Source organism: Delphinus delphis, chromosome 6 (assembly GCF_949987515.2).
Source record: "Delphinus delphis chromosome 6, mDelDel1.2, whole genome shotgun sequence".
Taxonomy (NCBI): Eukaryota; Metazoa; Chordata; class Mammalia; order Artiodactyla; family Delphinidae; genus Delphinus; species Delphinus delphis.
Window position 1 is genome coordinate 42,863,750 of NC_082688.1, and position 25,350 is coordinate 42,889,099.

The window sequence follows — 25,350 nt, forward strand, 5'->3', positions numbered from 1 at the left end:
AAATGTACATAACAGAAACAGAATCCAACTATGATTGTTGGCTCACCTTCATCCTTCAACTTAGTCTAAGCTTGTATGTCTGACCAAAACATCATTTACTATAAGTTCTGACCTCTATGGTTGTAGCTCACTGTTAATGAATACATTTTCATTAAAATTATACAAATAATATGAATTTACCAACACAGCATGATATAAGAAAATATAGGAAAAAATGAACTGTATTTAAATATATTTGTTTAAATACAATTGCAAAGAAATTTTTAATCCATCAATGTGAGGTTAACAAGGATTTCCTAGAGATACTGGAATGTTGTCATATCTTGCTGTTTTAATTCTGCTACACAAAATGAATGCCTTCACTTTTAAGCAATAATTTGTATATGAGTAACTGCTGTCTAGACGTTCACATAACGTCTGGGGAAACAAACAAGAAATAAACATCAGTAAACATCTAATAAAGGTAAGCTGTACAATTAGACAAACTTATTGATCCATTGTGGTAGTGACCAATCAGTGAATGATATAGGTACATGGAGTATCACTTATTGTTTTTTCTACTGTAATGTTCAAATGTAGAGCGTGAACTTTTCATTTATGGATAATTCTTTGTACTGGCAGCCTTCAATATACTTTGTGCTCTGAATTTTTTTTCGAGTCAATATACTATATAGATATAAAATGAATCACTGAGTACAGCTGAAAAGTGCTATACTGTAAAACATTATTTTACATTAAAATGTATCTTCTATAAATAGCTTTAAATAAGTCTATAATGTTATACAATATCTCCACATACTGGTTAAAAAAATTAAATTTGATAGAAATATTTCTATCAAATCTTCTTAAATAAAAAAGGGCTCACAGTGCAGCAAAATGAAAAATACATGACACTAAAAAAAAGATTAAGAGATAACGACATTAAAATATCCAACAAAGTTAATATTTCCATATAAAACTAACTTTAGATGCTTGTAGTACCATTTAAAGTACAAGTGATTTTAGGTTTTTGGTTTTTCCGGTTACCATGAGGTTTTTGTATAGCAGTCTATATATATATTGGGTTAGCCAAAATGTTCATTTGGGTTGTTCTACAAGATGTACAGAACAACCCAAATGAACATTTTAGCCAACCCAATATATATATTTGGCCAACCCAGCGCATATATATATATATATATATATATATATGTGTGTGTGTGCGTGTGTGTGTGTGTATGTGTGTGTGTATATATATATATATATATATATATATATATATATATACGGGTGTGTGTGTGTATATATATATGCAATTGTTTTAAGTTGCTGATCTCAAATGCATTTTTAAAAACTTGCATTTGTACTCTCCTCCTCTTCTCACAATGACTGTTTCTAATATCACATTTTATATCTAATTGTTTTGTGTATCCCTTAACTGCTTATTGTGGGTATAGATGATTTTACTACTTTTGTCTTTTAATCTCCCTACTAGCTTTGTGTGTGGATGATTTCCTACCTTTACTGTATGTTTGCCTTTTACCTGTGAGTCTTTTCATTTAATAATATTCCTGCTTTGAATTGTGGCCTTTTCTTTTTTCACCTAGAGAAGTTCCTTTAACATTTGTTGTAAAGCTGGTTTGGTAGTGCTGAACTCTTTTAGCTTTTGCTTGTTTGTAAAGCTTTTCATCTCTCCATCAAATCAGAAGGAGAGCCTTGCTAGGTAGAATATTCTTGATTATAGGCTTTACCCTTTCATCACTTTGGATATATTGTGTCACTCTCTTCTAGCCTGCAGAATTCCTGCTGAAAAATAAGCTGATAACCTTATGGGGATTTCCTTCTTATGTGTTGCTTTTCCCTTGTTGCTTTTAATATTTTCTCTTTGTCTTTAACTTTTGTCAGCTTGACTAATATGTGTCTCAGTGTGTTCCTCCTTGGGTTTATCATGTATGGGACTCTCTGCACTTCCTGGACTTCAGTGAGTGCTTCCTTTTTCACGTTAGAGAAGTTTTTGGCTATTATGCTTTGTATAGATTGCTATACAAAAACATCATGGTAACCACAAACCAAAAATCTACAATAGATATACACACACAAAAAAGGAATCCCAAACACAAAGATATTCATCAAATCACAAGAGAAGAGAACAAGAGGAGAAAGGGGAAGAACCTACGAAAATAAGTTCAAAGCAGTTAACAAACTGACAATAAGAACATACATATCAATAATTACCTTAAATGTAAATGGACTAAGTGCTCCAACCAAAAGACAGAGTGGCTGAATGGATACAGAAACAAGACCCATATATATGCTGTCTACAAGAGACTCACTTCAGATCTAGAGACACACACAGACTGAAAGTGAGAGGATGAAAAAAGGTATTCCATGTAAATGAAAGTCTAAAGAAAGCCCAACTAGTAATACTTGTATCACACAAAATCAACTTTAAAATAAAGATTATTATAAAAAACAAAATAGGACACTATATACTGATCAAAGGATCAAACCAAGAAAAAGATACAATTGTAAATATACGTTAACCCAAGACAAGACCACCTAAATAATATAAGGCAAATATTAAAAGACGTAAAAGGAGGAATCGACAGTAACATGATAATAGTAAGGGATTTTTATTTTTTATTTTTTTTAAGATGTTGGGGGTAGGAGTTTATTAATTTATTTATGCTGTGTTGGGTCTTTGTTTCTGTGTGAGGGCTTTCTCTAGTTGTGGCAAGCGGGGGCCACTCTTCAGCGTGGTGCGCGGGACTCTCACTATCGCGGCCTCTCTTGTTGCGGAGTACAGGCTCCAGACGCGCAGGCTCAGTAGTTGTGGCTCACGGGCCTAGTTGCTCCACGGCATGTGGGAGCAACCTGTGCTAAGAAAACTGGACAGCTACACGTAAAAGAACAATGTATTCAGGGCTCGAACCTGTGTCTCCTGCATTAGCAGGCAGATTCTCAACCACTGTGCCACCAGGGAAGCCCAGTAAGGGATTTTAACACCCGCATGTACATCAACGGACAGATCATCCAGACAGAAATCAATAAGGTAACACTGGACTTAAATGACAGACTAGACTACCTGAACTTAACTGATACATATAGAGAATTTGGTCCAAAAGCAGCAGAATACACATTCTTTTCAAGTGCACATAGAACATTCTCCAGGATAGATCACATGTTGGGCCACAAAGCAAGTCTCAGTAACTTTAAGAAACCTGAAATCATATCAAGCATCTTTTCCAACCACAACACTATGGGATGAGAAAACAACTGAAAGAAAAATATTGCAAAAAACACAAATATGTGGACTAATCAGTATGTTACTAAACAACCAATGGATCACTGAAGAAATCAAAGAAGAAATTTAAAAATACCTAGAGACAAATGAAAATGATAAAAAATGACCATCCAAAACCTATGGGACACAGCAAAAGCAGTTCTGAGAGGGAAGTTTATAGCGATGCAAGCTTACCTCAGGGAAACAGGAAAAATCTCAATTAAAAAAACTTAACCTTACACCTAAAGCAACTAGAGAAAGAACAAACAAAACTCAAAGTTAGCAGAAGGAAAGAAATCATAAAGATCAAAGCAAAAATAAATGAAATAGAAACCAAGAAAATAGAAAAGAACAATAAAACTAAAAGCTGATTCTTTGAAAAGTTAAACAAAATTGATAAACCTTTAGCCAGACTCATCAAGAAAAAAAGAGAGGACTCAAATCAATAAAATTAGAAATGAGAAAGGAGAAGTTACAACGGACACCAGAGAAATACAAAGGACCGTAAGAGACTACTACAAGCAACTATATGCCAATAAAATGGACAACCTAGAAGAAATAGACAAATTCTTAGAAAGGTACAATCTCCCAAGACTGAACCAGGAAGAAATAGAAAATATGAACAGACCAAGTACAAGTACTGAAATTGAAACTGTGATTAAAAAGCTCCCAAAAAACAAAAGTCCAGGACCAGATGGCTCCACAGGTGAATTCTACCAAACACTTAGAGTTAACACCTATCCTTCTTAAACTACTCCAAAAAATTGCAGAGGAAGGAACACTTCGAAAATCATTCTATGAGGCCACCATCATCCTGATACCAAAACCAAAGATACCATAAAAGAAAGTTACAGGCCAATATCACTGATGACCACAGATGCAGAAATTCTCAAGAAAATACCAGCAAACCAAATCCAACAATACATTAAGAGAATCATACACCATGATCAAGTGGGATTTATCCCAGGGAAGCAAGGAGTTTTCAATACCCACAAAACAATCAGTGTGATACAGCACATTAACAAACTGAAGAATAAAAACCATATGATCATCTCAATAGATGAAGAAAAAACTTTTGATAAAATTCAACATCCATTTTGTCTGTAATATATGATTACAAACCCACAGCTACCATCATACTCAATGCTGAAAAGCTGAAAGCATTTCCTCTAAGATCAAGAACACGACAAGGACATTCACTCTCACCATATTTACTCAATGTAGGTTTGGAAGTTCTAGCCACAGCAATCAGAGAAGAAAAAGAAATAAAAGGAATCCAAATTGGAAAGGAAGAAGTAAAATTGTCACTGTTTTCAGATAACATGGTACTATACACAGGAAATCTTTAAGACACCACCAGAAAACTACTATAGCTCATCAACAAATCCAGTAACGTTGTAGGATACAAAATTACATACAGAAAGCTGTTGTAATTTTATACACTAGCAACAAAGTATCAAAGAGAAAATAAGGAAACAATCCAATTTACTATCGCATCAAAAAGAATAAAATACCTAGGAATATATCTACCCAAGCAGGTAAAAGACCTGTATTCAGAAGACTATATAAGACACGAATGAAAGAAACAGAAGATGACACAAACAGATGAAAAGATATACCATGTTCTTGGATTGAAAGAATTAATACTGTTAAAATAGCCATACTACCCAAGGCAAAGTAGATTCTATGCAATCCCTATCAAAATACCAATGGCATTTTCCACAGAACTAGAACAAATAATTTTTAAATTTTCATGGAAACACAAAAGAGCTTGAATAGCCAAAACAATCTTGAGAAAGAAGAACAGAGCTGGAGTAATCACACTCCCTGACTTCAAACTATACTACAAAGCTACAGTAATCAAAACAGTACTGGTACTGGCACAAAAACAGACACATTAATCAATGTAAGAGGAGAGCCCAGAAATAAACCCACACACTTATGGTCAATTAATCTAAGAGAAAGAAGACAAGAATATACAATGAAGAAAACACAGTCTCTTCAACAAGTGGTGCTAAGAAAACTGGACAGCTACACGTAAAAGAACAAAATTAGAACATTTTCTAACACCATATACAAAAATAAACTCAAAATGAATTAAAGACCTAAATGTAAGACCGGATACTATCAAACTCCTAGAGGAAAACATAGGCAGAACACTTTTTGACATAAATTGCAGCAATATTTTTTGGATCCATCTTCTAAAGCAAAGGAAACAAACGCAAAACAAACAAACAAAAAAACCAATTAAACTTAAAAGCTTTTGCACAGCAAAGGAAACTATCAACAAAACAAAAAGACAACCTACTGAATGGGAGAAAATATTTATAAATGAAATGACTGATAAGGAGTTAACATCCAACATATATTAACAGCTCATACAACTCAACATCAAAAAAAAAAACCCGGGGAATTCCTTGGTGGTCCAGATGTTGGAACGCCACGCTTCCACTGCATGGGGCCCAGGTTCAATCCCTGGTTGGGGAACTAAGATCCTGCATGCTGCATGGTGTAGCAAAACAAACAAGGACGCAAAAAAAAAGATTAAAAATGGGCAAAAGAGGGCTTCCCTGGTGGCGCAGTGGTTGAGAGTCCACTTGCCAATGCAGGGGACACGAGCTTGTGCCCTGGTCCGGGAAGATCCCACATGCCACAGGGCCGCTAGGCCCGTGAGCCATGGCCGCTGAGCCTGTGCGTCCAGAGCCTGTGACCCGCAACGGGAGAGGCCACAACAGTGAGAGGCCCGCGTACCACAAAAAAAAAAAAAATGGGCAAAAGAACTGAATAGACATTTTCCCAAAGAAGACAAGCAGATGGCCAACAGGCATATGAAAACATGCTCAACATCATTAATCATCAGGGAAATGCAAATCAAAACCACAATAAGATATCACCTCACACCTCTCAGAATGGCTATCATCAAAAAGAAGACAAGTAACAAATGTTGGCAAGGATATGGAGGAAAGGGAACCCTTGTACACTGTTGGTGGGAATGTAAATTGGTGCAGCCACTGTGGAACACAGTATGAAGGTTTCTCAAAAAATGGAAAACAGAACTACCAGATGACCCAGCAATTCCACTCCTTGGGCATATATCTGAAAAAAACCCAAAACACTAATTAGAAAATATACATGCACCCCAGTGTTCATAGCAGCATCATTTACAATTGCCAAGATACGGAAGCAACTTAAGTGTCCATCAACAGATGAATAGATTAAGAAGATGTGGTATATATATATACAATGGAATAATACCTAGCCATAAAAAAGAATAAAATATTGCCATTGCAGCAACATGGATGGACTTGGAAGGCATTATGCTAAGCGACATAAATCAGAGAAAGACAAATACTATATATCACTTATATGTGGAATCAAAAAAAAATACAGCAAGCTAGTGAATAAAACAAATAAGAAGCAGACTCACAGATACAGAGAACAAACTAGTGGTTACCAGTGGAGAGAGGGAAGGAGAAAGAAACAATATAGGGGGTTGGGGGGAAAAAGATTATTATGGTTATTATGGGATTATATGAAATTGTATGTGTGAAACTTTTGAAAACTGTAGAGCACTATTGGATTTAAAGAATCTTTCCTTCAATGAAAAAATCAATTAAAAATAAAAAATAAAAATAAAATACAAGTGATTATGTGATAATTTCTATCTTATTTCGCTGGGTCTGTTCATAAATTTACAATACTGAACAGTTCTGAAATGCACATTTTAAATAAAGTTTAAGTCATTTTACATCAAAAAAAAATCAGCAAGCTTGAGGATATGTAAATATAAACTTCCAAACTGAAATGCAAAGAGAAAAATAAAGTAAAATAAAAATAATGAAACAGAATGTCCAAGAACTGTAGGACAATTATAAAAGCTGTAACATATGCCTAATGGAAATATCAGAAGGCAAAAAAGGAGAGAGGAACAAAAATATACACATATATTTGGAGCAATAATGGCTGAGAAACTTCTGAAATTAATGATAAAGACACCAAACCACAGATCCAGGAAGCTCAGAAAATATCAAGCAGGGAAATAAAAAATCTACACCTAGGAATACCATAATCAAACTGCAGAAAATAAAAGGAAAAAATCTTGAATATGATCCAGAAAACCCACTTCTTCATATACATCCAAAGGCAAAGAAAATGGGATATCAAAAAGATTTCTGCGGGACTTCCCTGGTGGTGCAGTGGTTAAGACTCTGCACTCCCAATGCAGGGGGCCAAGGTTTGATCCCTGGTCAGGTAACTAGATCCCTCATGCATGCGCAACTAAGAGTTCACATGCCACATCTAAGGAGCCAGTGAGACGCAACTAAGGAGACTGTGAGCCACAACGAAGGAGCCTGCCTGCTGCAACTAAGAGCTGGCACAACCAAATAAATAAAAAGATTAAAGAAAAAAGATTTCTGCACTTGCATGTTTATTGCAGCATTATTCACAATAGCCAAAATATGGAAACAACCTAAGTGTCATCAAGATGAATGGATAAAGATGTGGTTCATATATACAATGGAATATTAAGCCATGAGTAAGAAACAAACTTGAAACAACAAGGATGGACTCCCTCTGAGGGGCTTATGGTTAGTGAGATAAGCCAGACAGAGAAAGATGAACACTCTACGACATCATTTATGTGAAGAATCTAAAAAACCCAAACTTGTAGAAACAGAGTAGAATGGTGGCTACCAGGGACTGGAATGTGGGAGAATTGGGGAGATGTTGTTAAAGGACATAAACTTGCAACTATGATAATTAAGTTATGGAGATCTAATGTAGCGCATGGTGACTACAGTCAAAATAGTGTATTATATATTTCAACAACTGCTGAGAAACTAAATCTTAAACATTCTCACCACAAAAAAGAAACGATATTGACGTTAATCGATAGAGGTGTCAGCTAAAGCTATGGTGGTAACCATACTGCAATATATAAATGTATCAAACCAACATGTTGCACACCTTAACCTTATTCAATGTTGTATGTACATGAGATCAACTACAACAAGTCTTGAAAGAAAGTAGAAAACACACACACACACCAACGGAGATATAAGGAATAACTGGATTGAAAACTCACTAGAGAAAATCAAAAGCAGACTTGTACAGGCAAAAGAATGAATCAGAAAACTTGAAGACAGGTCATTTGAAAATACACAGTTAGGAGTAAAAAAAAAAAAATGAGGAAAAGTGAACAGAGGCTAAGGGACTTATGGGACATCATTAAGGGGGTCAATATATCGTTAATCATGGGAGTCCACAAGGAGGACAGATAAATGGGTAGAGAGCTTATTTGAAGAAATAATAGCCAGAAACCTCCCAAATTTGAAGAAAGACATGGATATATAAATTCAAGAATCTCAAACAAGAAACACAATAATCAAAGAGAGACTATTAAAGGCAACAAGAGAAAAGCAACTTGACATGTACATAGGATCCTCAATAAGATTATCAGTAGATTTCTCAGCAGAAACACTGTAAGCCAGAAAACAGGGGAATAATATATTTAAAGTGCTGAATTATAACAAAAACTGTCAATCAAGAGCATTATATCCAGAAAAAATGAGGGGAAAATTAAGATATTCTCCGATAAACAAAAGCTGAGGGAGTTCATTACCAGCAGAGCTGCCTTACAAGAAGTTTCAAAGGGAGTCCTTCAAGTTAAAAAGAAAGGATGCTAGGTGCTAACATGAAGCCATATAAAAATATAAAGTTCTCCAATAAACAAAGATACATGGGCAAATATAAAAACCAGTACTATTGTGGTTCAACTTTTTAACTCCATTTTTTATTTTTACAGGGTTTAAAAGACAAAAAGATTAAAAAGTTATAAAGCTATGTTACTAGATACATACTATATAAAGATGTCATGTTTTTTTTTTTTAACATCAATAACAAAGATGGGGAGGCAAGCTGTAAAGGAGTAAAGTTACTGTATGCAATTGAATTTAAGTCAGTATCAGTTTAAAATATACTGTTATAACGTTAAGATATTATATGTAATCCCTGTGGAACCACAAAGGAAATATCTATAGACTATACACAAAAGGAAATAAGGGAATCAAAACACATCACTGGGCTTCCCTGGTGGCGCAGTGGTTGAGAGTCCGCCTGCCGAAGCAGGGGACACGGGTTCGTGCCCCGGTCCGGGAAGATCCCACATGCCGCGGAGCGGCTAGGCCCGTGAGCCATGGCCGCTGAGCCTGCGCGTCCGGAGCCTGTGCTCCGCAACGGGAGAGGCCACAACAGTGAGAGGCCCACGTACCGGAAAAAAAAAAAAAAAAAAAAAACACATCACTACAAAAAAATTGAACACAAAGAAAGCAATAAGAAAAAAAGAGAAACAAAAAGTCATAAGACATAAAATAATGAACAAAACAGCAATAGTAAATCCTTCCCTATCAGTAATTGCTTTAAGTGTAAACAGTTTAAACTTCCCAATCAAAAGACACAGATGGACAAAAGGGATTTAAAAAAACAAACAAAAACAGGGTCCCTCTATGTTAGGTCTAATGCCACACATAGCTCACAAGTGAAAGGATTAAAAAAGATTTCCCTTGTGAATAATAAGCAAAAGAGAGCAGAAATAGCTATACTGATATTAGACAAAACAGACTTTAAGTCAAAAGCTGTTACAAGAAACAAAAAAGGGCATTATAAGATGATAAAAGGGTCAATTCACTAAGAAGATATAAAAGTTATAAACATATATGCACCAAACATCAGAAATCAAAAACATATGAAGCAAACACTAACATAATTGAAGAGAGAAATAGACAGCTCTATAGTATTAGTAGGCGGCTTCAATACACAACTTTAGTAATGGATGGAACAACCAGACAGAAGGTTAACAAGAAAATAGATGAATTGAACTTAACAAATATATACAGAACACCCTTACCCAACAACAGAATACACAATTTCCTCAAGTGCGCAGGGAACATTTTCCAGTATAAGACTGTTAGGCAACAAAAGAATCTAAATAAATTTTAAAAGACTGAAATTATATAAGCTATGTTTCCTGATGGAATGAGTGGAATGAATCCAGAAATCAACAGCAGAAGGAAAACTAAAAAATCCACAAATAGGGGCTTCCCTGGTGGCACAGTGGTTGAGAATCCACCTGCCAATGCAGGGAACACGGGTTCAAGCCCTGGTCTGGGAAGATCCCACATGCCACGGAGCAACTAAGCCCGTGCACCACAACTACTGAGCCTATGTGCCACAACTACGGAAGCCCACGCACCTACAGCCCGTGCTCCACAACGAGAGAAGCCACTGCAATGAGAAGCCTGCGCACTGCAACGAAGAGTAGCCCCCGCTCTCCACAACTAGAGAAAGCCCGCGCGCAGCAACGAACACCCAACACAGCCAAAAAAAAAAAAAAAAATCCACAAATATATGAAAATTAACACACTCAAGCAATGAATCAAAGAAGAAATCACAAGAAAAATTTTAAAACAATTTAAGAAAAATTAAAATGGAAACAACATACCAAAATGTATGGGATGCAGCAAGAGCAGTCCTGGGAGACAAATTATAGCAGTAAATGTTTACATTAAAAAGGAAGAAATGGGCTTCCCAGGTGGCGCAGTGGTTGAGAGTCTGCCTGCCGATGCAGGGGACGCGGGTTCATGCCCTGGTCCGGGAGGATCCCACATGCCGCAAAGCAGCTGGGCTCGTGAGCTGTGGCTGCTGAGTCTGCATGTCCGGAGCCTGTGCTCTGCAACGGGAGAGGCCACAACAGTGAGAGGCCCTCGTACCCGCAAAAAAAAAAAAAAAAAAGGAAGAAATAATCCCAAATCAACAACCTAAATTTGCATCTTAAAGAAACAGAAAAAGATTAACTACACCCAAAGCTACCAGAAGGAATGAAATAATAAAGTTTAGAACAGACATAAGCAAAACAAAGAACAAAAAACCAAGAGAAAATTGATGAAACCAAAAGCTTGAAACCACACATAGCTCAAAAGTGAAAGGATTAAAAAAGATTTCCCATGCAAATAATAACCAAGAGAGCAGAAATAGCTATACTGATATTAGACAAAACAGACTTTAAGTCAAAAGCTGTTACAAGAAACAAAAAAGTTCAACAAAATTGATAAATCATTAGCTAGCCTGACCAAGAAAAAGAGAGAAGAGTCAAATACAATTGACCCTTGAACAACACAGGTTTGAATTTTGTGGATCCACTTACATGTGGATTTTTTTCCAATAAGTACGTACTTCAGTACTACATGATCCATTGATAGCTGAATCCAAGAATGTGAACCACAGATATGGAAGGCCAATTGTAAAGTTATATGCAGATTTTCGACTGTGTGGGGGTTCGATGCCCCTAACCCCTGCATTGTTCAAGAGTCAACTGTAACTAAAATGAGAAATGAAGGAGGGGATAGTACTACCAATTTTACAAAAATAAAAAGGATTGTAAGAATACTATGAACAGCTGTATGTCAACAAATTTGATAGCCTAGATAAAATGGATAAATTCCTAACAACACTCACCCTACCACTAATGAATCATGAAGAAATGCATAATCTGAACAGATCTATAATTAGTAATGAGATTTCATCATTAATCAAAAACCCACAACAACAACAAAAGCCCAGGATCAGATAGTTTCTTCTTCAAACATTTAAAAGAGAACACCAATCCTCCTCAAATTCTTCCCAAAAACTGAAGAAAAGGAAATACTTCCACAAACTTAATATATGAGGTCAGCATTAATCTGATACCAAAGCCAGACAAAGATACCACAGGAAAACTACAGATCAATATCCCCCATGGATACTGAGGCAAAAATCCTCAACAGAATACTAGCAAACAAAATTCAATGGTACACTAAAAGAATTATACACCATTACTCAGTATAACATTCTAAGAATGGAAAGATGGTTCAATATACAAATTCAATCAATGTGATACACCTCATTAACAGAATGAAGGAAAAAACACAGATCACCGCAACTGATGAAGAAAATGCATTCAAAAAAATTTCAACATTCTTTCATGATAAAAACACTCAAAAAGTTAGGAATTAAAGGAAACTGCCTCAATATATTAAAGCCATATATGAAAAGCCCACAATGAACATCATACTCAATGATGAAAGACAAGTCTTTTCCTCTAACATCAGGAACAAGATAAGGATGCCCACTTTTGCCACTTTTATTCAACATAGAAAGTCATAGCCAGAGCAATTGGGCAAGAAGAATAAATAAAAGGCATCCACATTGGAAAGGAAGAAGTAAAATTCTCTCTGTTCAGACAGCATGATCTTATATGAAGAAAAACAAATATTCCACAAAAAAACCGTGCTAGAATAAATGGATTCAGCATGTTGCTGGGTACACAATCAAAACACAAAAATCAGTTGTTTCTATACACTTACAATGAACAATTCAAGATGGAAATTAAGAAAAAAATTCCATTTACAATAGCGTCAAAAATAATAAAATGCTTAGGAATAAACTTAATGGGGGGGGAGGGAAGGGAGAATGACTTATACCCCAAACCTATAAAACATTGTTGAAATAAAGTAAAAACACATATAAATGGAAAGACATTCCATGTTCACAGACTGGAAGACAATATTGTTAAGATATCAGTACTACTCAAAGCAACCTACAGATTCAATGTAATCCACATTAAAATCCCAATGTTTTTTACAGAAATAGAAAAATTCATATGGCATCTCAAAGGACCCACAAACAGTCAAAACAACCTTCAAAAGAAACTTGGCAGTCTCATGTTTCCTGATTTTGAAATGTACTAACAAAAGCACAGTGATCAAAACAACATGGTGCTTGCTAAAAAGACAACATATGGAATGGGAGAATATATTTGCAAATGACGTGACTGACAAGGGGTTAATATCCAAAATATGCAAATAGCTCATACAACTCAATATCAAAAAAACAAACAATCCAATAAAAAAAAATGGGTGGAAGACTTGAATAGACATTTTCCCAAAGACAACATATAGACGGCTAATAGGCACATGAAAAGATTCTCAATATTGCTAATTATTAGAGAAATGCAAATCAAAACCACAAAGAGATATCACTTCACACCTGTCAGAATGGCTATCATCAAAAGTCTACAAACAACAATGCTGGAGAGAATATGGAGAAAAGGGAACCCTCATACACTGTTGGTGGGAACGTAAATTGGTGCAGCCACAATGGAGAGCAGTATGGAGGTACCTTAAAAAAACTAAAAATAGAACTAGCATATGATCCAGCAATTCCACTCCTGTGTATATAGCCAGAAAAAAAGAAAACACTAATTCAAAAAAGATACATGCACCCCAATGTTCATAGTAACACCATTTACAATAGCCAAGACATGGAAGCAACCCAAATGCCCATCAATAGGTGACTGGACTAAGATGTGACACACACACATACATACACACACACAATGGAATATTACTCAGCCATAAAAAAGAATGAAATACGGCCAACTGCAGCAACAAGGATGGACCTAGAGAATACTACGCTTAGTGAAAAAAGTCAGAGAAAGACAAACATTATACTATATCACTTATATATGGAATCCAAAAAATAATACGAATGAATGTATATACAAAACAGGTTCACAGACATAGAAAACAAACTTGTGGTTACCAAAGGGGAGAGGGACAGAAGGAGGGACAATTTGGGGGTATGGGATGAAGATATACAAACTGCTATATATAAAATAAATAAGAAACAAGGATTTACTATATAGCACAGGGAATCATACCCACTAATAACCTATAGCAGAATATAATCTGCAAAAATAATGACTCACTATGCTGTACACCTGAAACTCACACAATATTGTAAATCAACTCTATTTCAATAAAAACGAAACAAAATCCAGCATGGTGCTGGAACACAAAAACTTAGACCAATCGAATAGAGAGCCCAGAAATAAACCCTTACATATATAGTTAAATGATTATTTACAAGGCTACTGAGATCATTCAATTTGGAATTTGTCTTTTCAATACTATATCCAAACATTAACTCAAAATGGATCAAAGACTTAAATGTCAGACCTAAAACTATAAAATTCTCAAAAGAAAGCATAGGTAAAAAGTTGCATGACCTTGATTTGGCAATGATTTCTTGGACATGACACCAAAAACAACAACAAAAAATAGAAGATTTGGACTTCATCAAAATTAAAAACTTCTGTGCATCATAGGACACTATCAACATTGAAAAGGTAACACATGGAACAGGAAATATATACAAGTCACACATCTAATTCAGAATATATAAAGAGCTCCTACAACTCAACAACAAAAAACCAAACAACCCAATTAAAAATGGCCAAAGATCTTGAACACATATTTTTCTAAAGAAGATATACAAATGGCCCATAAGCACAAGAAAAGATGTTCAAAATCACTACTAATCAATATGGAAGTGCAAATCAAAATGACAATGAGATGGCTCCTCACATCCATTAGGATGGCTACTACCAACAAAACAAAGTAATGATTTTCTGAGGATGCAGAGAAATTGGAACCCTTGTGCACCACTGGTGGGAATGTAAAACAGTGTGACTGCTATGGAAAGTAGTATCGTGGTCCCTGAAAAAATTAATTACCATATGACCCAGCAATTCCACTTGTGGGTATATACCAAAAATATTTGAAAGCAGGGACTCAAAGAGACATTTGTACACTCATGTTTGTAGCAGCATTATTCACAATAGCTAAAACGTGGAAACAACCACTGTGTCCACTGACAGATGAATGGAGAAACAAAATGTGGTATATACATACAATGGGACATAATTCACGCTTAAAAATGAATGAAATTCTGACATATGCTATAACAGATTAACCTTGAAGACATTATGCTAAGTGAAATATGTCAGACACAAAAGAACAAATATTGCATGATACCACTTACATGGGGTACCTAGAATAGTCAAATTCATAGAGGCACAAAATAGAATGGTGGTTGCCAGAGGCAGAGGGGAGGGAAAATGTGTAGTTACTGCTTAATGGGTACAGTATTACAGTTGTGCAAGACAAAAAGAGTTCCGGAGATGGATGTGGTGATGGTTACACAACAATGAGAATATACCTAATGCCACTGTACACTTAAAAATGGTTATGATAAATTTCATATTGTATGTATTTAACCACAATCTGTAATGGGGATGGGGGTGAAGGAGAAATAAAATCTTTCTCAAACAAAAACTGACAGAATTTGTTGCCAGTGGACCTCCCTTGCAAGAAATGTTAAAAGTTTTCAGAAAGAAAGGAAATGATAGAGGTCAGAAACTCAGACCTACAAAAGCATTAGAGAAGGAATAAATTAAGGTAAAATTAAGCCTTTTATTTTCCTTATTCTTAAAGGTCTAATGGAAAATTGTTCTAAATAATAATAGCAACAGTACATTGAGTACAGTTTATGGATAAGTGAAATGAATAATAACAATGTTATGAAGAAGCAGAAGAAATGGAATGGAATACTGTTACAAGATACCTCCACTATCCCTGAAGCAGGACAGTATTATTTGAAAGTGGACCTAGATTAGTTCTAAATTTTAAATGTACACTGCAATTTTAAGGCAATGACCAAAAAAAAAAAGAAAAAATTAAACCATATAAAATGCTCAATTAAAACCAGAGAAAGAAAAAGAGGCGGAGATTTTTAAAAGCAAAGACAGACATGCAACAAAAAGAGTTACAACTATGATAAATATAAATCCATTACCCCGACTATATCAATAATCATTTTAAATTAAATGTGAATGGTCTGAACATACTAATTAAAAGAGACATGATAAGAGTGGATAAAAAAACAAACCCAACTACAAGGTGTCTACAAGAAACCCACTTTATTTTTTAATTATTTTTTAATTATTTTTTATTGTGGTAACATTGGTTTGTAACATTATATAAGTTTCACGTGTACAAATTATTTTTCCACTTTTGTATAAAAGCTTGCTCACCACCAAAAATTTAGTTTCCAGTCATCACCATACATCACCATACACCCTCTACCCATTTTGCCCTCCCCCCAACCCCTATCCCTCTGGTAACCACTATTCTATTCTCTGTATCTACATACTTGTTTTTTGATTGGTTTGGTTTCTTCATTTACTTTGTTTTTGGGTTTTTTTGTTTGTTTTTAATTTTTTGGCCACACCACACAGCATGCAGGATCTTAGTTCCCTGACAAGGGATTGAACCCATGCCCCCTGCAGTGGAAGCATGGAGTCCTAACCACTGGACTGCCAGGGAAGTCCCTGTTTGTTTTTTTCACTCCACATATGAGAGAAGTATAGCATTTGTCTGTCTCCATCTGACTTATTTCAGTTAACAAAATAATTCTCAAGGTCCAACCATGTTGTCACAAATGGCAAGACAAGAAACCAATGTTAAATATAAAGACACAGACAAATTAAAAATAAAGGGATATAACAAATTTATAGAACATTTCATCCAACAGCAGCAGATTATATATTCTTCTCAAGCTCACACAGAACATTAACCAAGATAAGTCATATTCTGGGCCATAAAACATACCTCAACAAATTTAAAGGAACAGAAGTCATACCAAGTTTGCTTTCAGAACACAATGGAATTAAACTAGAAATCATAATGATTTCTGGAAGAAAGGTGGAAAATCCCCAAATATCTGAAGATTAAATAAACACTAGCTTTAAATAACACGTAAGTCAAAGAAGCAGTCTCAAAAGAAATTCGTAAAATATTTTGAGTCAAATGAAAATATGACTTATCAAAATTTGTGACATGCAGCAAATCAGGGCTTAGAGGGAAATTTATACCATCCAATGCATATACTAGAAAAGGAGAAAGATCTAAAACCAATAATCTAAGCTTCCACCTTAGGAAACTAGAAAAAGAAGAGCAAAGTAAATCCTAAGTAAGAAGAAAAGAAATCATAAGAATTAGAGAAGTCAATGTAATTCAATACAGAAAATCAATAGAGATTTCAATGAAACCAAAACCTGGTTCTTTGAAAATATCAATAAAACTGGTAACTCTCTAGCCATGTTAACTAAGAAGAAAGAGAAAAGACACAAATTACTAATATCAGAAATGAAAGGAAGGGCCATCACTACTGATCCCACGGACATTAAAAGGTTAGTAAAGAAATATTATAAACACATCCACAAATGTTATAACTTAGATGAAATGTACCAATTCCTTGAAAAATACACTCTACAAAAACACATACAAGAAAAAATCATCTAAATAGGCCTATATCTATAAAAGAAACGGAATCAATAATAATCTTTCAAAACTGAAAGCATAATGCCCAGATGGTTTCACTAATGTTCTACCAAATATTTAAGGAAAAAATGACACTAATTCCTTACAATCTCTTCCAGATAACATATGAACACTTCTAACTCATCTATGAGGTCAGTATTACCCTAATACCAAAACCAGATGAAAATATTACAAGAAAGAAAAACTACTGACCAATATCTTTCATGAACATAGATGCAAAAATCCTCAATAAAATATCAGAAAATTGAATCCAACAATCTATAAAAATAATAATACTATGGTGAAGTGGGATTAATTCCAGGCATTAAAGCCTTGTTCCACATTCAAAAATCAATGCAATCCTATGGCTCATAGAAAAATCCTATGATCATATCAGTAGACGTAGAAAAATCACTTTACAAAATCCAACACACATTCTTGAACAAAACCTCTCAGCATACCAGAAATAGAGGTATGTACGGTAGAAAAAGTAGTAATAATGGATGTCTCTGGGGGTGTGGGCAAGCAAACTTTTGGGCATGATGGATATGTTCGTTAGCTTGATCATGATTATGATTTCCTAGGTGAACACGTGTTAAGATTTATCAAATTGTAGACTTTAAATATGTGCATTTTACTATTTGTCAATTATACCTCAATAAAACTGTTAATATCCAATTAATGGTAGAATCTAGATTGTGGGTATATGGATATAGACTGTAAAATCTTGAAACACTGATGTATGTTTGACTACTTGTCATAATAAAATGTTCCCTTTCAACTCTAAAGTTTTATGAAAGTATCTTAGAATGTAACCAAGCAGGACCCTATGAGGCCTTCCCAGGATAGACACCCACCCATGTCCTCCGCCTGCCTTTTGTCTGTAGAAAAACTTTAGTCAAAGAATAAATTTAATCAGAGAATTGAGAAAATGCAGAAAGAAAGGAAAACAGTCAAGCAAGGCAAAATAATAATAGTTAGCCATTAACAAAGTCAAGGACTTTTAGTTCCTCCTCAAGGGCTATAGATAATATTCTGAGCCATGTCCTTTGAGCTGTTTTTTCAGATACTGAAACCCCCACCAGGTGGAAGAAGTTAACTGTATGCTGCCCACAATCACAGAGACCCCAAACTGGTTGGAACCTCCAGGTTGATGATGCTGACTCTCAATAACCTCACCACCAACCAATCAGAAGAATGTCCACGAGCTGTTCACATACCTCACAAATCCCTCCCTCACCCTGTCTTTATAAACCTTTCCCTGAAAGCCTTTGGAGAGTTCAGGTCTTTTAAGCACTAGCTGCCCTGGACTCCTTGCTTGGTGCCCTGCAATAAATGCTGCACTTTCTTTTACCACAATCCGGTGTCAGTAGAATGGCTTTACTGCATGCCAGCAAGCAGACGGAAATTTGGTTCGGTAACAAGAACATAAAAGAAAAACCAATATTTAATTGGCAATTCCACTAGACAATCATTTGTTTGGTTTCCCAGTATATTCCTATCACAGAAGAATGACTTCTTAAAATCAGGAACTGTGCCCTGGCTGAATCTTCATCTTCCTATAGAGTTACTGTTATACTGGGGGTATGCATTAAGAGGCCACTGAATATAAGACTATATATAAAGAGAAAACTGAGAGATTACCATTTCAAAAATAGAATATGCAAGTTAGTTTAAGAAAAAGAAGAAGAAATCTGAGTTTCTAATGTTACATAAAGATGGCGGGCATAACAAAATTTTTTAATTTGCCCAAGTACTGTAATTCTGGAGCAAACAACAAGAAAGTGAGAAGGAAAACTATAACATTAAGAGGTACGCTCTATGTTACAAATGATAATTCTATCATACAAGCCACACTTACTATTACTTCTGCCCCTGAATTTCTAGTATTTTTGCCCTGAAAGTGCTCTTCAAATGCACCCAGTTGTACATCACAATCCCCTGTGTCATTTGTTTTAAAAAAAAACTTTTTTGGTGTCCTACTCTAGATAAATGAATTATAATGTCTGAGAAGTGGTTCCAAAAAAATCTGTATTTCTAACAAGCATGTATGACTGATTCTGATGCAGCCTGGCTCTTGAAGGAAATATTAAATGCTAGATGGTTTAGCAAAGTAGGGAGGCGAACTTCCGATGAAGTCTATGAAGTATAAATACTACCACCTCCCTAAATAGGTGATACACGGGAAGGGTGGGTGGAAGGGTGTAAATAACACTGTATAAAAAGTATACTTTACCAACGTCAGAATTTGCCAAGAGTTTGAGAAAAAACTCAATTCGTCTTTCTCCTTACACAAAATAGATGCTTCTGGCACTCAGTCTACATACTGTACAGGACCCAGTATAGTAGTACTGTTCTGCTGCACTATAATTAGTTTTTGTAAACTCCATTCATATATAACAATGTTGCTAAGGAAAAATGAATTCTAATTTCCAAAGAGCCATCTCTGAAACAATTTTTCCATTATTAGATATGAAACCATCCATTTAACTCCTGTATACTAATTCATACGATTCATATGCCAATAGTGAAATTGGCTGGATTATTACACAGAAACCTAGCAAAACCATACATTTAAAACTAACAGATCCTTCTGATATTAGACCATAAAATATTAAGCCCATCATCTTAACATTTTTCCTATGTAGCATTTAGCTTCTATTATTGAAATTTTCAAAGAAGTTTTTAATCCTCTAAGTTTATCAAAAAACTATTGCTTTGGGCTTCCCTGGTGGCGCAGTGGTTTAGAGTCCGCCTGCCGGTGCAGGGGACACGGGTTCGTGCCCTGGTCCGGGAAGATCCCACGTGCCGCGGAGCATCTGGGCCCGTGAGCCATGGCCACTGAGCCTGCGCGTCCAGAGCCTGTGCTCCGGAACGGGAGAGGCCACAACAGTGAGAGGCCCGCGTACCGCAAAAAAAAAACAAACAAACAAACAAACAAAAACTATTGCTTTTTAAATTCTCCAAGAATTTTTTAAAATTCTAGCTATTATTCAAAGCTTCATTTAACAAAATATAACCAACTTTGATACATAAAACACTAACACATTATTTTTAAAATGTGGTAAACACCAAAATTAGAGGGATCACACTACCTGATTTCAAGACACTATAAAGTTACAGTTATCAAGATAAGCATGGTATAGGTGAACAGATGGACACACAGATCGTTCAAACAGATAGTTCAAAAATAAACCCATAAAATATAAAGTCTACTGATTTTTTTACAAACGTTCAAAGATAATTCGATGGAGAAAGGATATTCTTTTAAGCAACTCGTGCTAGAAAAATTGGACATTTGTATCGACATGCAAACAAAGAAACCCCAACCTTCAACCTATACTGCACTTTATACAAAAATGGATCAGAAATTTTACATTTACAAAAATGTAAAATATAAAATTATAAAACTTCTGGAATAAAACATAAGAGAAAATCTTTGTGACTTTGGGTTAAAGATTTCACAGATATAACTGACTCATGAAAAGCATGACATTGGGACTTCTCTGGTGGTGCAGTGGTTAAGAATCTGCCTGCCAGTGCAGAGGACACAGGTTCGAGCCCTGGTCGGGGAAGATTCCACATGCTGTGAAGCAACTAAGCCCATGTGCCACAACTGCTGAGCCTGTGCTCTACAGCCTTCGAGCCACAACTACTGAAGCCTACGCGCCCAGAGCCAGTGCTCCACAAGAGAAGCCACTGCGATGAGAAGCCCGTGCACTGCAATGAAGACCCATTACAGCCAAAAATAAAAAAATTTAAATTTAAAAAAGCATGACATAAAAATTTTTTGATAAACTGGAATTGATCAAAATTTTAAACTTTTATTTTGCAAAGACAGACTTGGAAAAGACCGGGAGAAAGTATTTTTAAATCACGTATCTTACAAAGGACTTGTATCCATAATATTTAAAGAACTTTCAATACTCAACAATAAGAAAACACTTTGGAAAAGAGTTTGGAAGTTCCTTAAAAAGTCTAAAGAAGTTACCATATGACTCAGAAATTCCACTTCTAGGTACATACCCAAAGCATTTAAAATATATGCTCACGAAAAACTTGTACATGAATGTTCACAGCAGCATTACTCATAAAAAGAAAAATAATAACTTAAATGTCCATCAACAGATGAATGGATTAACAAAATGAGTTATATCCATATAATGGAATATTAGTCACAAAAAAGAATGAAATACTGATACATGCTACAATATAAACGAACCTTGAAAATATAAAATTAAGGGAAAGAAGCCAGAAAAAGAGGCCATGTATATTGTGATTCCACTTATTTATTTTATTTTATTTATTTATTTTTGGCTGCGTTGGGTCTTTGTTGCTGTGCGCAGGCTTTCTCTACTTGCGGGAAGCAGGGGCTACTCTGTTGCGGTGCAAGGACTTGTCATCGCAGTGGCTTCTCTTGTTGCAGAGCACGGGCTCTAGGCGCGCGGGCTTCAGTAGTTGTGGCTCGCGGGCTCTAGAGTGCAGGCTCAGTAGTTGTGGTACACGGGCTTAGCTGCTCCGTGGCAGGTGGGATCTTCCCGGACCAGGGATCGAACCCATGTCCCCTGCATTGGCAAGCGGATTCTTAACCACTGCGCCACCAGGGAAGCCCCTGTGATTCCATTTAAATGAAATGTCCAGAATTGGCAAATCCACAGAAGACAGAAAGTAGATTAGTGGTTGCCAGAGGAAGGGTGGGGATAAATCTGTACTGACTGTTTATAGGTATAAGATTTATTTTTGGAGTGTTGAAAATGTTCCGGAATTAGATAGTGGTGACAGTTGCACTATTTTGTGGCTATACTAAAAAACACTGAATTGTACATTTTAAAAGGGTGAATTTAATGGTATATGAATGAAATCTCAACAGAAAAATAATCCAATTAAAATGAGTAAGATTTGAACAGACATTTCACCAACAGAAATATACAAACAGCAAGGAATAACATGAAAAGATGCTCAACACCCTCAATCACTAAGGAAATACAAATTAAAACCACAAGGCTTTACCATTATTTACCTATTAGAAAAGCTAAAAAAAAGTGTTTTAAATGACAATACTAAGTGCTAGTGAGAGTGCAGAGCAACTAAACACCCATACAATGTTAGTGAGATAGCAAAATGGTATAGCCACTTGAAAAGCAGTTCCACAGTTTCATATAAATTAAGTATTCCCTTACCATGGAACCTCGAAATCCCAAAAAGAAATAAAAATTTATGTCCACACAAAAACGTATACATGAATGTTTATAGTAGCTCTATTCATAATCACCAACAACTGAAATGTCCCTGAACTGGTGAACGGATAAACATTTACAGGACATCGATACAATAAAATATTACTCAAAAATATAGAAATGAAATACTGATGCATGCAACACATGGATGCCTCTCAAATCCATTTGTATAAGTGAAAGGAGTGAAATTAAGAAATCAGACCCCAAAAGCTACATACCACATAATTCCATTTATATGGCACTCTAGAAAAGGCAAAACTGTAGGGATGGAAACAGATCAGGGGTTGCCAGGAGAAGGGATGGGGGTTGGGCGGGAGACTACAAAGGGGCAGCAGAGGAAATTTTGAGGTCTTCATGTAATTTTGCTGTATCAAGATTGTGGTGGTGGATACTTGCTTCCTTGCATTTGTCAAGACTGACAGAACTGTACATCACAAGAGTGAATTTAGTGTATGCAAATTTTAAATGAACAAATCCGTTGATAAATCACACTCCACACAAACCTCCGCTTTGAATGTAGAAGCCATTTCCAGTATAGGTCAAAGCACAACACAATGTTCTCAAGGCTTCCTAATGAGGTAGGTGGAGACCACTTTTATCATTTTTATTTTGCAAATGAGAAGCAACACAGTTTAAACCATCTGCAAATTTCTGGTACTAGAGTGATGAGCTAGCATTTATGTCCTTAGTTCTTGTAGTCCCACTCTCTATCAAGGTACTAGATGCCAACAGTAGTAACAAGAGGTTTTCTTTATCAAACTAAATTATCTATTTACACTATTTCATAAAGGAGAAATATTAAGATAAATAAGTACTTTAGAAGAAGGCTGCAGGGGCATATTCAAGAACAGTAAAATTTTTAAAAAAAGAAACAATGTACTACTCACACACAAAAATTAACTCTAGCTTTGGCCTGGGAGACGCATTTCATAAAGAAAAGGAATCTAATTTCTAATGGGTGTTTAAAATAGATAAAAGTATAATACAAAAACAGTGGAAGCACTGAAAATCAAACTCCAAATAAGGAAGCGCACCAGAATAAACAGACACAAAGTAAAGCGTCGGTCCTTCACCATCTCAGCAACCTAAGGAAAGGTTCATCCCCGTCTTTTATAGGTCTGAGATACTGCACAGCGCACCTAGTTTCTTAAAAAATTCAGTAACTCACTGTGACCCACAAAACCCCAAAGCCTTAACAAGCGTGACACCCTGCTGGGTCAGGTCGTGAATTGAAATCACACAACCAACCGTTCGAGTAATTCTGCCCAGGAGTTTTCACTCTGTGTTATCAGCCGAACCCAGGCGAGCCACCGGGACTCCAGGTGGTGAGGCCGGAAAGGGGAGCCGAGAAACCAGCACAGTTTAGCGGTACCCGGAGACTGGGCGAGGAAGGAAGAGAGCGTCTTCGGTCACAGCGCCTTGCTTTCACGTGCGAGGCGGCGTGCGACACTCCGTGGGCTGCCCGGGGCCTCCGGCACAATCCAAGGGGGGTAAAATGACAGGGACCAGACCAAGTCCAGGTGTGTCTCGTGGCCGCCCCTCGCCCAGCACAGCTGAAACCCGACCGCGAGAGGCAGAAAAGGGCGCCTCTGTGGAACGTGAACTCCAGAACCCTGGAGTCTACTGCGGGTCCCCTCAGCGGAAAAAGGGGGCCCTTTTCATCCCGCACCCGAGACCCCACTCCCCTCCGGCAAAAAAATAACTTGCCGGCGGAGGCCCCGCAACTGCCGCCCGGCTCTATGTAATCTGACCCCAACGAGGGCGGCGGCAGGTGGCAGCGAGGGGCCCGAGGCCCCACGAAGGCTGGGCCGGGCTCCGGCAACGGGATCCCGGGAGGGAGGCGAGATGGAGGGGCAGCGGCGGTCTCGTTACCTGCCCAGATGCCCAGATTGAGCTGGGACTTGTCCAGGTTCACCACATAGTCCCCCAAGAACCGGTTCAACACGTCCACGACCACCGACTCGAACACCATTTTTCTCAGCCGCGGTGAACGCGGCGCTCCTTCTTCGTGCGCCTGCCCTCCCGTGCCCTTCTGACGAGACCACTCGATTCACCGGCTCCTGGGCGGCTCCGACCGCGGGTCCGGACGCTCAGCCCCGCCGCGAGCCCTACTAGAGGCGGAGGCGCCGCTCGCGCGACGCATGCGCAGCTCAGGCTCCAGGGTTGGGTCGGAGCGGGAGGCCCCGAAAGGTGGTAGGGCGGCTGCGCGGCCGCCTTTCTTACGTGTTCCCCTGTCGGGCGGAGCGCCGCTGCTCTTTCTCCTCAGCCCTTCCTCCTCCCCCCATCGCCTGGCAACGGGACGAGTACCTGGAGTTCCCAGGCGTTTTACGACCCCGCCCCACCGGCAGTCCGGAGCCGGGAGTGGAGACGAGGACGGGGCGCCGGGAGTCGCAGCGGTTACTCCGGGCCAGGAACGCCCCGCCCCTAACCGAGGAGACACGCCCCCAGCCGGGCGGGGAGGTCCTAAACGTAAGTAAAGCAGGCTTCGGATTCTAGCCTTTTCTCTGTTAGGCTTGAGGCGTCCCGAGGGGGTCCCAGGGAGCGCCCACTTGTTATTACAGGTTCGCAGGTACAGGCAGAGCCCGGGCGTTGC

General features: G+C 37.2%; 1 protein-coding gene across 5 annotated transcripts in view; it reads right to left on the reverse strand.

Annotated features, from left to right (window-relative positions):
* Positions 1-25,087, reverse strand: part of VPS13A (vacuolar protein sorting 13 homolog A) — a 241,445-nt gene extending 216,358 nt beyond the window's left edge. For 4 of the 5 annotated variants that reach the window (XM_060014599.1, XM_060014598.1, XM_060014600.1 and 1 more), the window contains exon 1: positions 24,630-25,034. In XM_060014599.1, coding sequence (XP_059870582.1) covers positions 24,630-24,729 — 100 coding nt within the window. In that variant the 5' untranslated portion in view covers positions 24,730-25,034. Of the gene's footprint in view, positions 1-24,629; positions 25,035-25,064 lie in introns of those variants that run through there. The other variant, XM_060014602.1, reaches the window with a different exon arrangement.
* Positions 25,088-25,350: the final 263 nt, after the last annotated feature.